The sequence below is a fragment of the Sinohyriopsis cumingii genome, chromosome 4 (genome assembly GCF_028554795.1).
Source record: "Sinohyriopsis cumingii isolate HCF-2022 chromosome 4, ASM2855479v2, whole genome shotgun sequence".
NCBI classification, from domain to species: Eukaryota; Metazoa; Mollusca; class Bivalvia; order Unionida; family Unionidae; genus Sinohyriopsis; species Sinohyriopsis cumingii.
Genome location: NC_142964.1, coordinates 119,676,535 through 119,693,923, shown reverse-complemented (window position 1 = coordinate 119,693,923; position 17,389 = coordinate 119,676,535). Strand labels below are relative to the sequence as shown.

The 17,389-nt window shown below is 33.0% G+C and overlaps 1 protein-coding gene across 1 annotated transcript; it reads left to right on the top strand.

Annotated features, from left to right (window-relative positions):
- Positions 1-263: 263 nt before the first annotated feature.
- Positions 264-12,987, top strand: LOC149801999 (sperm-associated antigen 8-like). Its single transcript, XM_089956393.1, has 6 exons — positions 264-404; positions 1,819-2,002; positions 5,211-5,256; positions 8,097-8,217; positions 10,107-10,169; positions 11,038-12,987. The coding sequence occupies exons 1-6, from the start codon at positions 321-323 to the stop codon at positions 11,158-11,160; spliced, it is 621 nt and encodes a 206-aa protein (XP_089812519.1). The 5' UTR covers positions 264-320; the 3' UTR covers positions 11,161-12,987.
- Positions 12,988-17,389: the final 4,402 nt, after the last annotated feature.

Here is a 17,389-nt window from a genome sequence, read left to right as displayed (position 1 = left end):
ACAGTTATTTTACCAGAGAGGCCTACCGCATAACCGCGTCAATTAAAATAGATTATTACCAGAAGCTAGCAAAGAAAATGATCTTTTAATCATTTCGTAGTCATGTTTATATTCATCATCAGCATAATATTCTTCTTCTTAAATTTGTACAATACCACGATCATACAAATTCTTATTAATGCCGTTTCTTTTTTCTGCTCGGCAACTATCCGTGCGTGTGTAGTTATCAAGACCAGTTGTCAAGGAAGCAGTCGCCATATTACTTCCGTATAAACAGTGCATACAATACATTCTGTTCAACGCTAGAATCAAGCGTAAAAATGAGCCTTTTAAATCAAGGAAGAAATGAAATACGGTTTAATAATTCACAGGGAAAATGTCTACTTGAGAACTGGGTAGAAGAGGTACCAATGCATAAATGACTATTTACAATATAACATCATCCTCTGAAGTAGGTATTCGCTTTTTATTCTTTCTGACATTACTGTTACAGTAGAGGTAATGTCAGAAAGAAAAGAAGCGGAGACCTTTTTGGTCTAGGTTGTACCGTCACTGCACCAATCCTGAGAAAGAAAACTGCACACTACTGTATAGTATTCCCACACACTTCCACTTGTTTGTAACACACACACACACACACACACACACACACACCGATTTTGAAAAGAGACGGCACCAAAGATATAAAATAAAAAAAATGCACAAAACTTAGCAATTTCATGCATCAATTTATCATTTCTAACCGATTGTCGTCAGGGAATCCTAAACACAATTTTTTTGTAATCAAACGGGAGTTTCGTTAGTAACACGGTCGTCGTATTTGAATGAACGATTCTGTTTCCAAGCAACGGATTTGATGTAGTTCACTGTCTTTAATAATCTCAGTAATTTCGTATATTCTGAAAACATCTTTTTGAACATGTATATACATGAGTACCTATTTTTATTTGTTCAATTTGTTTTGGAAATATTAAAACATGACGTCACAAATATGGTATGCAGACGAGACAGTTTTTACTAAATTGGACTTTGGACTGTTTTAGAAATCAGAAAAATTACAGTAAGCAGTCTGTCTGCATGTGCACACAGAATTTCATTCAGTATTAACTATAATACCTTTGTTGCTTGATTGTTGTAAATAAAATAATATGAAACAAACAAATGTATGGTAAAAAAACCTCATTCATGTTTTATGTAGATAGCTGCTTGGCAAATAAAGATGATATCTGAATGGATTTTATATTTGTTACCAGTAATTAATGGCAGTAATTTAAATCACAAAATGCAGAATAATTACCTCCCTTTCATTCCATATATTCTCAAGGAAGCTGACTAGACAATGTACATGTTTAAAAGGATTTTACTAAGATGACAGTTCTGTATAGCTATAACTCTTTACATTAAGGTCTGTTTTTGGTCCTTGACTAGATACACCTCCAGCTAATGTTGTTACAGCCAATATTCAGTGAATAAAAGTTTTAAAAGTTTGGCTCCAGATGTTGGTTGGTCATCTGAGAAAATGAGATAGGATCAAGGACCAATTTTAAAAACATCTGGTTCTTCCAGAAATAATGTAACATTCATGACATGCAGTATTCAGTTATTACGTGGAACAAATTATAGGTATAAAATGAATATAAATCCAATGTGAATGAAACTTTGAAAAATATAATTGGAATTTCTGAATTTAGTTGCTAAAAAAGTGAAGGTTGAAAATTCACTCACTAAATTCAAGAAAATTGTATGCCGTCTTATATTTTGTGATTTATGGTATCTATATTAAAATTCATAACATTGAATTAATTTTTCATTCTTTAGAGAGCAGTTGCGCCATATGACACAATTAGTGATGAAGAAAAGAAAAAGATAACAAGTGATGCACATAAGTTTCATGATGGACACCCAGGAATCTTGACCACAAATTTTGATGGCAAAGTTGATAATCTAACAACAGTGCGAGTTACTTATAGAGAACCCCCAAAGCCAACAGTCAGAACAACAGGTTTGGATCATTGATTTGTATGCCTCACCATGATAGTGATATAAGCATAAATGTTACCCTTGTCTACCTACTCTTACATCACACCTTAATGGTTAAGTTCTGCATTAGTTCATTTCAGACATTGTGGTGGGGGTTTCAACCACTGTGGTGGTACATTTATTTCATAAACTCTCTCCAGTTCTATCAAATACCATATTAGTGAATGTGTTAACTGTGATAAACATCAAGTAAAATCTGCAGTTATCACATAATTCTGTCTATGATCTCAAGTGAATAGTTTATACCCTATAATTATGGTGCATTACATAATGACATTTCCTGGTCTAGATTTCTTGTGGATGAGTATAGATAATACTTAACTAATTACAGTATTTTTCTACAATGTAAATGAATGGGTTTGTGATGATTAGTGTCAGTGAAACTTTAAAAAAAATGTAAAACTTCAAAGCATTTCTACAAATGTTGTTATCAGTTTTCGAATCCTACTTATATTCAGCTGTATTGAGTAAATGACAACAAAAATGGATGTTGATAATAATAAATGTTCTTTTGAATCTCATATTCAGTTTTTATTTACAGCACACTGTACTGTAGTTGATTTAAGAGAGATATTGCCATCAATTAAGGCTAGATGAAGCTTGCTGAAATAAGGCTTATTCACCAATACTTTCCAATTGTCATGTAATATAGAAACATTATAGTTTAAGATTTTTATAAATACAAAAAGATATATTGGGAAATAAATATGTAAAACATTTTATGTTTATGTAGTCCATTATAACTGGTAGACATTTAGTATAAGGTAATTCAAAATACCCTTTTGTGGATGAATTTAGATTTTTGAGAACAGATGTTTTAGTGTTATAATATTACCACTTCAGTCATGGAAATACGGTCAGGTTTATATATATTTTGAATGTCATCTCAAAACCAGTCTGAACTTTATATTTGGTGTAGCTTCTTTGCAAACCTAGTACTGAATATTTTATTGAAAACATTAAAGTTTGTCAGCATTGAATCAACTTGTTCTAAATCTCAAGCAGTCATGAAGTTAAAATGAATATATTAAAGGTTAGTCATATTTTGATCTTTTTATCCCATGTTATTTTAGTTGTAATTATAAAATCTGCTGTAGGTCAACATTAACAAAATGTAATTAAACTAAATAAGGGCTTTTTCAGTAAAAACATAATTGGGACACATGTAAAGCACATTCATTGTGAAGTGGTCACCAGCTGACGCAATTTAGAATTTTGTATAATTTTCCTGGATTGCCATGCATGTTTGATTGAAACAGCCCAGAAAAAATCCAATCTTAATTCAAAATATGTATAAATGAATGAAGTTTCTACAAAATGGTAATATTTACTACACCATGGAGGAATAGATAAAAATGTGGTTACTGACAAAAGTTAATTTAAAAAATGAAAATGAGCAACTATTCTGGTCAAAGCTATAGGCATATTTAATTAACATTGCACAGTTAATTAACCATGTTGTTCTTGTGGCAGTGGATATCACAATTAAAACAAGAAAGAATTGTTTATTAAGAGGTGTCAGTTGATAATGGAATATAGTAGTCCACTTGTAGTTGAGGAAGGTCACAATTGCCAGTTAACTGAACAATACATAGTACAATTACTCTTTACGACACATGGTACTAATTGTATGGAATAATGGGAACCAGCCTGGAAATGGGTGAACATAAAATAGAGTATATATGGGTTTGGGTGGACAGAATTGGTTTATAATGAAAGTTATTTTGTAGGAAAAAGAATCTTTTGAGATCTTATCCTACTTGTAACTTAAAAAATAGTGACATTGTTTTCTTGATGGAGTTTCAATCCTTTAACAGTTTGGAACACTCATTACTGAAATTAGCACCTAACTCTTTGTTGCGGAACTGAAGGCACATGCTTCAAAAATGTGTATGTCCAGAACATGCCTTGGCTCATATCCTTTTCTCTACACAGCTGTCATCTGTAGTTTCGTCTATACTGATAACTATAGGTTTGATCATGAGCACTCAGAAATTTAAAGTTATTGAATTTTTAATATTATGGTGTTTGCATAGGTTTACTATGGGAACTGAATTACTGGTAGTACTGTGAGTTCTATAATCTTTCTCTCTCAAACAAAATGGGGGTAAAAGCATTCTAGTGTCAGTGACTGCAGTTTCCCAATTTTTCTGGAATAGCATACAATGGTACTATTAATATTCATGAAACTGGAAGCTGCTAGCAAAAAAAGACAAATCTAAGGTGTTGATCATATACTCAACATCAACATATATATGGATAAAGGATGGAAAATCTATAAAGTTTGCAAATTTGACATGTACTTGACATTGACTTAAAGGCCAGAAAATATGGTAGATACATATATAAAATAATTTCTAAAGTGAAAATGAAAACTATTCTGAGAAAATAAATTATTTGAAGCTGCTTTGAACACTAGATATTTAAATAATTCATCACTCTAACACTTTAAGTCAAATGTATACCAAATATTGTCTTGGATGGGAAGACAAGTTTGATCCATTTCCAATATAATGTTCTGGTAAAGAAATATCTCTCCATGAGCTCATTTATATTTTACATTATAGCTACATTTGTGTACCTTGCTCAGATTGTTCACTAAGTATTTTTTCCCATATGTTGTGATTGTTTTCAATACAGTTGAATTTTTCTGACTTTAATGATGAAATCTGTACCAAATATTTGTCAGACAAAATGGATTTGAACTGAGTTCTTAATATTTTGAATTCTTTAAAGAAGAAAAACCTTAAGAAAAGTTTCTAAAAATGTTACAAATTCTTAAACGCTTTGTTTCATAATAAAAAAGTACCTTTAACTATGTTTTGGAGATTTCTTTTTAAAAACCTTGTTTGGCCAAATTTTAGACTTTAACATAGAGTCTGCCTAATGGTCAGTGGTATATTGCATTTATGGGTTACAGATAATTCTCTCAATTCATCTGACCAAACATTTTTGTAATAATATTGACTATTTTTGAATATCAGTTAATGCAGTGTTTCTCTCATGATAATCCCATTTCCCACTAAACACAAGAGCTTGAAAACTACATGTATTTTAGAAGAAAGCCTAATCTGTTGATAAGCTCAGAGTCTGTTCTTTATCCAGTTTACAAGATAAATCCCTTAACTTATCATGGGATAATTACTTTAATCATGTATATTTGATTTCAGGAAGGAAAGAGGAGCTGATGAAACAGATGTTTCTAGAACAAGTTGTGTATGTACAATTGACTGTTTAGTATAATAATTAACATAATTTACTGTAATTACAGCCTAAAGCTTTTATTAGTGAGTATGTACACAAACTGTCAAAAAATATGATAACCTCATGAAGCCTACTTATAAAATTAAAGAAGAATCACTGTTATGAATAACAATTATAGTATGATAGCCAGATATATTGGAATCTATCATAATTGTTGACAGATCACATGCTATAAGGCCATACCATTAAAAAAAAAACAATTATTACTAATCCAGTTAAAAGAAGGACCCAAAGATTGCTTTTTGATCATTTAGTGTACCGTACATTCAGCACATATAAAGATAAGCAGTCAAACCAGACTCAGCCACCATCTGCACACATGGGCAACCTGTGTAGAAAAACAGTTAACGTTTTGTTCTCCATATTTCATTGGTTACCTATAATTAGCAATCACTTGTCCTGTATGAATAATAATGGCCTGTCTCTTGTTCATACTGATTTTATATGCAACACTGGTTCAGTATATTGAGCAGTGCATATCAGATTGTTTCAAACTAGGTTAGGTTAGGATTAGTGTCTTATTAAAGCCTCTAGTACAATATTTTTCACTCCAAAGGAAGAGAGAGAATTACATTGCATTTTAATCCATGTAGTTCAGAGTTGGTTGCCACTGGTTTGGAGTGAGTGTTTTCTGAAATTGTCACACATCCACACTACTGTGGTATGTACTAATTATACAACAAAGCTACCCTTTTTACTTGTTGATATAATAAAAAAATGACCAATGCCTCTGCACCTTCATTTCTATTTTCAACTTTGATCAAGAAACCCAGAGATTTTTCAGTATTCAGAAAACAAAATTACTGAATGTTAGTTTGCATCCAGATCTGGAGAAAAAAATGCTTTGAATGAATTGAAATTAAATCAGATTGGTAGTATACAAGGTCACATGCAATTTTTCTCTGAAATACACTATTTTGAGAGGCAAATACACACAGAAAATCAGACAGTTTCAAAATTGTTTACATTTTTTTAATTTAAAGCATAACAGTTTCAACATCGCAGCATAATAATTGTATAATAATAGTGTGTTTTTTTAAAAGGCCCAGTTGGCTAAGTGGATTCTGAGCAGGACAAATGATTGTTTTTTTAAAGCCACTTGCTCTTGATCTGTCTCAGAAATAATTTCTTTAGCACTGTATTTATGCATGCAGTAATGCAAAGTTACCTGTATATTCAATAGGGGTGAATATTGCCAGCCAAATTCATATAGGGATATATTGCAGTACCAATAATTGTATTGTAATATGTGTCAATAAATATTGCTACAAAGTACACCATTTTGAACACCTGTGTGATGCCTACTATTGACTTGGTTTGGTGAGTTTTATTATAATAAATAATATAACTTTTATTTTTCCATATTTTGTGAAAAATTACAAGTATGGTACAAGTATGCTCAAATAAGCTAGAGAGAGCAAACAATTAAAAAGTAATTTCCAACTTTTACAGAATGGATATTTAGATGCGTGCGTGTGATTTGGATTTTTAATGTAGCTTTAACAATTTTTCAGTCATATCGCTATGATGTATGCACTGTGGCAGTTAATAGTGATGTCTAGCACTGGGGCATCATGCCGCAGACATATAGCATGATGTCCCACCCAGTCACATTATCCTGACACCAGGCTGACCAGTCCTAACACTAACCTCATAATGCTGAGTGCCAAGCGAGGCAGCTGTTAGTACCATTTTTGTAAGTCTTTGGTATGGCTTAGTCAGGGACTGAACCCATGACCTCCCGCATCCGAGGCAGATGCTCTAATCACTAGGCCACTGGAGCGGTGATATTTAGATGCATTTGTGTGGTTGATTAGTAGTCCCTTCAGAATGTCTCATGCTTGAACATTATACTGTTTTTCTTGAATTTAAGGTCAAGGTGAGTCTAAGTGGCCCTTTTTCCCTCTTATTCAGCAATTTAAGCTTATTCTTTTTTGATTGACCATCAACCATTATTAAACCAAATGTTTGACTGGTACTGTGTAATACTGTGTAATATTTTAATAATATATAGTTAGGGTCAAAATACTGATATGAATGAGTTAGTGCCAATATGAAATGAACCGCTCTGGTGGCCTAGTGGTTAGAGCATCCGCCTTGGATGTGGGAGGTTGCAGGTTTGAACCCTGACCGAGTCATGCCAAAGACTTATTAAAAAAATGGTACTAACAGCTGCCTCGCTAGGTGCTCAGCATTAACAGCTTAGTGTTAGGACTGGTCAGCCTCGGGTGTCAGGATAATGTGACTGGGTAGGACATGATACTACATGTCTGCGGCCTGATGCCCAGTGCTAGACATCACCATAAACTGCCACACTGCAGACATCATAGCGATATGACTGACTTTTTTTTAAAGCTACGTTAAAATCCAAATCACACACACACAAACCCTGCCAATATGAACCACAATATAATTTTGAACTGATATATCAGTATATCATTAAACTACAAATATACCACTTACTCAGGGGCCACATGTAGATGCCCTTCACCCCTGAGTCACTTTTATACACAGGTTTTAGTGTATCTTTCATCTTTCTAATAATATTTATATAGACTTCTATAACAAAATTGAATGCCAACTTCTTGCACTTAATTTTTTTTTTGCATCAGAGAGCCTGTTTAGATCCGACTTCTCACTGCCTCAGCATACATTAATAGTTTTTATTCAGTTATTCCCAATGACAGAATGGTTGCAGAGTATTCTATGCAAACTTTAGTATTTTAGTGTAGGAGTAGGTTGTACATTCTTAAAATAAAATTAAGTCTTGGTTTTAATTATATTTCATGCAGGCAAGAAGTGTTTAAAGAAGATCTCAACCCAAGTCCACCAGAGCCCACAGACTTCAGATCAGTAACCATGAAAGATTTCAATAAAGAAGACTTTGTTCACAGGCCTCCACCACCCACAAAGGTAGTACAGACTTGAAATGCCAGATTCAGGCCTTCTAGGGCCCTAAGCACTGATGATGCCCTCCCCTCAGTCTTCCTACAAAATGTGACACTCAAAATAACAATATTAAAAGATAAAAAGGTGGGAAAATACCAGTGTTGCCATCATTCCAAATCAAAATATTCATACATGCAGATCGAAACAGTCATATATAATTCAATCCATTTTATCATCTACAGTTAATTTGAATTTTTTCTGGTGCCCCTGTTGGACTGGTGCCCTAAGCATGCACATAGTATGCTTAATGAGTAATTAGGCACTGCACAGTTGTCACATAGTTACAATGTTCTGAGCACATAGGTAGTACAGACTTGTCACATTGTTACATTGTTCTGAGCACATAGGTAGTACAGACTTGGCACATGGCTTCAATGTTCTCTGAGCACAACTTGTGAACATATGCTAAAAATTGGAAATATTAGATTTCCAATAACTTGAAGCAGAATAAATTAGAGTTGCTGCATTTCAGATCAGAATATTATTGATTGTTATGCTGAATGGTTTATAACAGTTTCATGGACTTTATTCATCTACTCAGATTTTTTTACACTTGATCTTCAATAACATTTCAAAGTACAAACTGGATATTACCGATTAGCATCACTGCATACCCTATAATTTTTCCATGCCTTTTAAAAATTAATATTTTAGTTTCATAAAAGTTATAGGTAGAAATGTAAGTAAATGTTTTTAGTACATTCTGAATTGCAACAAATTGAATTCAGATTTTCCTTTGGAAAACAGTTCACTGGACAAATAATTAAACTTCAACAAAATAATTACAATTGTTTATGATTAAATAATTTAAGAAAACTTGGAATATTCCTAAAATTCCAGGCAGTATGGTATTTAATGCAGAATTTTGATGATATCAAAAGACCAAATGTGGATTCTAATTGCAGTGTTTTGAGTCCAAGTTGAGATTTTTATCTCAGGAAGTTGATTCTTGTATGCTAGTTGATGAAGAATTCTCTTTACTAGCTAATAGCCTGCTTTTAAAATCTTTACCTCTTACAAATTTTAAATGGATTACTCATTCAAAAGTTTATTCTCCATTAGTTAACATACATTAACTGCATAAATAAGAAAATGTAAATCAGCCATGGAAAAACTCATGCATATGGAAATATTTGTTTGAACCTGTGAAAACCTAATGTGCCTACCATATGTTCTGACCTGTCATATTTCATAGATAAAATGAATAAATGATGTAAAATAATCAGCAGATCTCCAAATGGTTTACTTCATCGTGAGTTTGGTTTGTGTTCAGTGCAGTGAATAGACCATATCAAACCAAGATTGATGTTCTAGTTGTATAATTTTGTAATATCTGAATTGTAACCACACTATGTCATGTTTGCTTTTTTAATTCAGCTGTGCCTATTTTTGCCAACAATCCATGATGATGAAATATTAGTTCTTTAACCTGTCAGCATGACACGGCTTAGACCAAAGTCCAGAGGCAAATACAGTTGAACTTTTCTATGCATATGTTTCTATATAGAGGACTGATACTAATAATGGCCAATAGTTTCAAATTCACCTGTATGTATGAAACCAAGCTAAAATACACTGTTGGATTTTGATTTACAATAAGCATAAATAAAGAAACAAATGCATTTTGCATGCAGGCAAGGGACTGAACCATTATGTCCGGTGTCTGCTAATTCAAAGCAAATCTAAAATATAATGTAAATGATACTTTGCAAATGTATCCATTATTAGTCATTGTCTGTTAAAATCAGGTGTCCTTTAGGACAGGTTATGCTGCATAACAAAATTCATGCTTTTGTCTGGTATCAATTTCATGTACTGTATTTGTCTGTTCATGTGTACTTTTTTCTTTTCAGAATCACAATTATAGAACAGAGCAGCCAGTCACCTTCTGGAGTGAACATAAAGACCGGATAACTGTAAGTATTGTAGTATAAGGCCCTATTTGATGACAGCAATATCAGTTTTGTATTTCCATCCAAAAACTTCAAGATCTATCGAATTATAATTAAACATTGAAACCCTAAGTCTTCATTTTCTGGGGAAAGTATTGTGGTTGGAATAATATAACAATAAGAATGGCATTTCTTTGATATTTGGTCATTTTTACACAATATTATCATATTACTGTTTTAATCTTATTTATTATTATTAACATGAGCAATTATAGATAATTCTGAACTGTAGCTGAAAATGTGTCTGGTTGGACATCTATGGCAGCCATCTTGTTTCTGATCTCATGTTGATCTGCCATCTTTAATCTGATGTGAGGTTTCTCAATACACTCCAGTGTCTGGCATCTGGAATCTAATTTGATGTTTCTGGTTCGACTTCATTGCCTGCAATGCCATCTTAAATCTGATCTCATGTTAATCTGCCATCTTGAATCTGTTATGTTGATCTGTGAACTTGAACTTGATCTGATGTTCCAGGTTAGACCTCAGTGTCAGCCATCTTGAATTAATCTGATCTTTCTGGTTAGACTTCAGTGATAGGCATCTGGAATTTGAACTGACTGTTGATCTGCCATCTTGAATGCAGTTAAAACTGAGCACCAGGATATGCCAGTTGACATTTTTATGAAATAGTACAAAATCTGGATATCTGCTTTTACATTATATTGTTGGGAAAATGCAAAACATTCACATGCCCAGACAAATTTTCAATTTATCCCTGTCTGATGGACTAGGTTTTTTACAACCCTGTCCTTGGGGTTGGCTCTATGCTCAAATCAGATTATAATTATGATTATTATTATTATTTCTTTTCTCTGCTTTTCATTTTTAGGGAGTTACAAGCATTAAGACAGGAGATACACCGTTCAGAAAAAATGATGCCTTCAGCCAACCCATTGATGAATATTGGAATGACACAAAACCTTACGACCAGGAAAATTATCCCAAAATGTAACCGAAACACTGCCAGTTCCAATCACAATGTATGCACTATTCTTTCACCTTATAAAGAAACTCTGAAAAGAACAAGTCTTATTGTTTACCAACAAAATTACATTCTTCATTGTAAAACACATGATTTTTGCATACTCATTTTAAACTCAAGATTATTCTTGTGACTATTCTTTTTTTTTGTCTGTACTTGAGTTTGTATGTTATGTTTGTGTGATCTGTATTTGCATGTATTTCATAAGACTTGCATTATAGGTATGTTTTTATGTACTTGTAACTTGCAAAAGATTTTGCAGTATTTTTTATTACAACAAAACCTGTAGTTGAAACAAAGCTTGCAAAAAGGTTATGTATATGCAAAGTGAATTCAATGAAAAGAAAGTTGAAATGTGTGCAAGTCAAAATTAATCATGTCTAACTTTTGCATTCAAAGATGACAATTTAATCAAGAAATCAGTATTTACACACACACACAAACACACACAACTTAGACCCATATCTGCCTTGAAGTCATAAATACACCAGCAAATCAGGGTTAACAATGTTCTCTACACATTGCAAGTAGAACTTACTGTATAGACCCCCAATCTGCATTTGGCAACAGCAAAACTGGTTTATGTCATTTGCAGTTGAGTATTCACTGCAGTATTTCTCCCATGGTAAGGCCAGGGGCCAGTTTAGTAAATTTGCCAAAATGTAGGGACTGGGCTTATTCTCAGTCAAAGATATCCTAAGTAAATATATGCCATAATTTTGTGAAAGTATGGGAGTGGATATTTAGATGCAGCATTATGTTAAGATTAATCTATGCAATTTATACAGATGTACTGGAAACCATGCCAGCATCACATTTTTTCTTTGACTAGATTCTACTCATTGAATAATATAATAATGTATGTGATATTTTTTATTGCCAATGTATATTTGATATATCAATAATTTTATGCTTGGTATCAACCCAGGGATAAAGGAATCAGAAATCGGTATTTTCTTTTTTGCAAAAGGTGATTTGCTCAGAGAAATCTATACAATGAAAAGCATAAATTAGCTTTGAGGGATTTCAGTCCCACCCTGCTTATGGCAAGGTGTCCATTCTCTTTTTTTTAATGCATTTTATATTACTGATAACAGTAACAAACTTTATGGTCTTACTGAGAGAAAAAATATATCACTTTTGTATCTGATGGGAGGCAACTCAAGTTTAAGTACATAATTGTACCTTATAAATATTTCCCTGGATATTGTTCCACAAAAATGGTACTATTTGAAATGGTAAAAGGAAATCACCATTATAATTACACAAAGGATGTTTTAGTTAATTCTCTTGTTAAAATAAATTAAGAAAATATTACAAAGATTATTTAGAGTAGCATATATATGGTAGTAAAAGAAGTACCATGAATATCTATGGAGTTGTGTTCTTCCATCTGATGTGTAAATTGATATAACCTACACCTGCCAAGCCAGCAGTATTGTCAGTACTTTGATTTATTACTAAAACTCGGGTAGACTGCACATTGTTTTTACCTAAAATTTTTGTGTTATGGTAAAATAATAGGTAAAATGCATCCATTGTTTTGTTCTCTATTGAACTGAATTATTTGAGTAATCCAGTTTTACTTTGCCCTCTTGTAAAAAAAATACAAGTATTCAAACAAAGGCTGTAATTACATTTCAACATATTATAAAGTGTATAATTTAATGCCTATTTGTAACAATCTAAGATGCAAAGTTAGTGCCATTATGAAAACATTGTAAAAACAATGTCCTCATTTGCATGTATTTTTGATTCATTACTTATTTCTGAAAAATAAAAATGCTATAAGAATTACATCTAGTTTTAATTCTTTGTTCATGAATCTGAATATATACCTATAATGAATTTAATTAATCCCAGGCCCACTTGGGCCTCTGTTATTGTCATGGTCAGGTGTAGCACCAATTTTGGTTCAAGCACATGTCAAGTTTTATGACCTAAAGGCAATGGTAAATTGGAGATTTAACATACCAGTGGGACTGTATGTGCAAGCATGCTTTTTTCTGGTAACAATCATTACAAATCTTAAGTTTGTCCTTAGCTACGTGTTGATCTCCATCAAACTGCTTTCATAGCCCTACCCTGTCATTAGGGATGAAATTATACACATGTGCCACGTATTGATACGATCCACTATACACAGCCTGCAATACGATACATATTGATACACATATGACATATGAAATTGATGGTCTTTCCATCTTTGTAAGGTAGGTGGTGCCCCTTTGTGTATGTTGACATACTGGTTTTATTTCCAGTATGCAGATTACAGATAGAGACATAGTTATCAAATATCAATATGCAATTTTCATCATTGACAAGAAAATATAAATACTTTCAAACAGACTGCCTGTTGGTTGTCAGTGAGTTTTATTCAGTGTTTCAGGTCATTTAATAATGGCTCCATTCAACTCACTTTAGCCACCAGGCCCTTTGTTTTGCATGGCATTACAGCTTTGAAAATATCTTACTACAAATTTCATGTCTCACTTAAACTTGGAAGACATTAAGATGTTATCTACATTAAGATGTTATCTTCAAAACAGAACAAATAATGCAATTTCCTTGTGCAAAGAAAATCTCATCTAGAACAAATCCAGGCATGGGAATGAGGATGAATACCAACAAAATCTATCACATTGTATTTCCTGCAGATGTTTTTTTTTAAATTTTACTCAAGGTGATAAACCTGAGCAGTTTGAAATCTGCCCCCTGCTGATTCTATGCTAATTTTATTTATTCCATCAGCACTTTCATTCACTGGTTAAATATCTCTGCATAAAAAAAGAAATTCTCAAATTGTTCCCCATGTACAATTTAAGGAGAGATGCTCAGCCAGGATTTCATCTTAAGGGCGACTTTACCCTTTGTCACCCAAAGGAGGGGAGAGTAGAAAAGATGTGTGTGCGTGTGATGTGATTTGGATTTTTAATGTAGCTTTAACAATTTTTCAGTCATATCGCTACCACGTCTGCAACGTGACAGTTTATAGTGATGTCTAGCATGATGTCCTATCCAGTCACATTATCCTGACACCAGGCTGACCAGTCCTAACACTAACCTCTTGATGCTGAGCACCAAGCGAGGCAGCTGTTAGTACCATTTTTGTAAGTCATTCGTATGACTTGGCCGGGGTTTGAACCCACGACCTCCCGCATCCGAGGCGGACGCTCTAACCACTAGGCCACCGGAGCGGTGTGAGTAAAAAAGAAGGAGGGAGAGTAGGAAACGGTCGTAGTTCAATATTTACCAAACACTTCAACATATCTCTTTCTTCCTGCTCCACTTTTTGGAGCTTACTGAAATCAAAGTCTTTAAAAGATGTCACCTCTAGTTTTATAAGTATTAATGTTATTTATTTTTGAGTATACTCTGTTCCTTATCTGTGAATGAATATCGTTCTGTGCTTCCTTCAGAAAGGGCAATGCATAGCAAGCTTTGTTGGATAACTGATCTTTATGGCTATATAAAACTTACTGTCTTGCATCAATAGTTTACTGACTATCATGCCAGTTTTCTTATCTGTTCCAACATGCTGTGTTAGGGTTTTAAGTCTGTCAATCTCATAGTCTGCTTGTGCAGACAGAGGTGTTCAAAATAAATATCTTTACTACTTAATTTCTTTTTTTTCATCCTTATTTATTCATTTTATCTTAACCCTGATATAGATATATGATTTTGTAGTATATGATCCACAGGTCTAAATTGATTGATAAAAGAAAATGAAAATTGCATTATACTTTTAAATTGTCTGTATTTTAATTAGGCTCAGTATTCTGTCCTTTCTACAATTTATTTCAAAATACCGCTGAAAGGGAGATTGACCGTCATACCATCTTTTTTTTTGTTCATACAATATATACAGCTGACTCATATTTAACACCATTTTCAGGCTCAAAATCACTCACAGGTATCTCCATTAACAATTTCCTAGCTCCAATAATCCTATATATTTCACAACTTTAAAAAATTATTGTTGATATCACTATCATCAGCCAATAATGAAACACTTCGGGAATCAGACATTTTGGGTTTTCTAGGTAGCCCATATTTTAAGCATACATTTTTAAAACTTCCTTCATGGAAGGTTCAAACTATGCCATAACGCTTATTCCAAGGCACAGTGTGCCAATCATGTTTAGTGTAACAACCGTCCATGTCATGCTTGAAGAAGTAAAATGTGTAAACAGTTGCCTACCCGAAAAACACATGTCGCAACAAGAACAGTTCAGTACAAATTGTATATTTCGCCAAGCACATTTTCATATGCAGAACTTTCAGCTAATGTGGGGGAGTTATCTCGCATCACTTTTCTCCAAGTGTGCGAATTAGTACACATTTTTTACTTTTTTTTGGGGGGGGGTGCTCCAGACAGATGCCCCCCCTACTTGTCCAAAAAAATAAAAGGTGTGTTATGTGTAATTGTGTCCCTCTCAGATGTGTTGTTTGTCTGCTTTATTCAAAAGAATTTCGGTCAAAAAGATTTTTAAGAATTTTGACGGGGTATTTTTGATTTCCCTAGTGTATTCTATAGGGTTGTTCATCCGAATAGGTTTCAGTCACCTAACTCGGGATTCCTTCCCTATTCTTTTTAGTTGACCTTGGCTAGAGGTCTCCTAATATCCCATGTGTGCTATTTATGTATATGCTATATTGTATGTGTGCTATACTTTGTTTTTGTGTCAGGATAGCCATCTATTTCAAATTTTTCCCAGTTGTTCTAAGATCCTTATTATTAGATCAAATATTTAAAATTTTATTTATTTAGTCTGGTTAGATAATTTTGAATTTGGGCAAAGTAACAGTGTACTAAGGTTTTACAGAAAAAAAATTTCCTAATGTATCATGAGTGCTATATGATGTGTTGTTCTTTGCATTACTAGTTTTGGGAAATGAGGTCAGCTGTGTTCGGGTGGTGTCAATACTCTCTTTATTTTTCATGTATATCTCCCAACTCGAATTAGGCTGCCTCTTTTTATTTATTAGTTTATTGCCAAAGATTTTCTAAAGGGTTTAGATTCCCATTTAAAGGGGAAAATTCTGTACAGCAAGGGAGCTGTACAGTAGGAAGGTATTACTATAAGAGGAGAAAGATTTGGAACTTGGTTTTCGTGTATTGTTGTGTGAGTGTATTCCCTATGGGGACGTTTTTCTGGACTCTTTCATAGACCTGTTCTCTTCACATGGCACCATGTGACAGCCCTATGATGTCATTATCACATACTTTTCCCCATAGGGGTCCCTGTTCCCCATCTAAATAGTAATTTGATTTTAGGATAGACCCATAAAGACAGACAAAGTACTTGAAAAAAATGTAATTAATTAAATTTTTGAGAGAAAAAAAAATTAAACATTTAAACTTTTATTTTACATTTTTGTTAAGTTAATTGATTATCTTTGGTGTTTGTCACTTGTTTTAAAATTAATATAGTTATCAAAAAAAATTTTTTTAAGTTCATTCCTTATTTTTTAATTGTTATCACTTGGCCACATGTTTTCATTGTTGTAATTATGTAATCCGTAACATTTCTTAGTAATTGTTTATCAAAATTTCCATCTAAATATAATAATTGATTTCTTTTATACTTTTCTTTTTTGTATATTTCCATTATTAATTTAATCCTTTCTTGTTTTCTGGTCTTACACTGTGCTATGGCATGAAATTTGGTAAAATTGGCTACTTTGCACATAGGGCATTTCACATTAATTCATATCCTCCTCCTTCTGATCGCTACTTCACCAGTCAGCCATGAGTTATGGAGGTATTTGAAGAGCATATTCTGGATATTCAGTGAGTCGATGATGGCCCAATGTCCCCAGACCCTTTCCCAATTTACCCCTATACTTTCTTCCTCTACTTTATTTTTTATCCTATAGGTTAAATTTTCTCTAATTCTGATTATATGTTTTTTTTGTATCAATTTCCCATATTTCTTTATTTTCCCTATATTTGCATAATAGTTCTTTTCTAAATGTTCTAGTTTTTTCACTAGTTTATTATTTTTATAAACATCCATCCTATTTTTCACTGAAAAACCAAACCAATAAATATATAAAGCCTCCCAAGGAGTTGACGGTTGGCTTTTAAGATATTTGAATCTATTTAAAATATTGGTACATTTTATTAAGATGGGACTTGGTAAGGCCAGTCTTCTCCTATATTTAGATCTATACAAAGTAGATTTTTTTACATAGT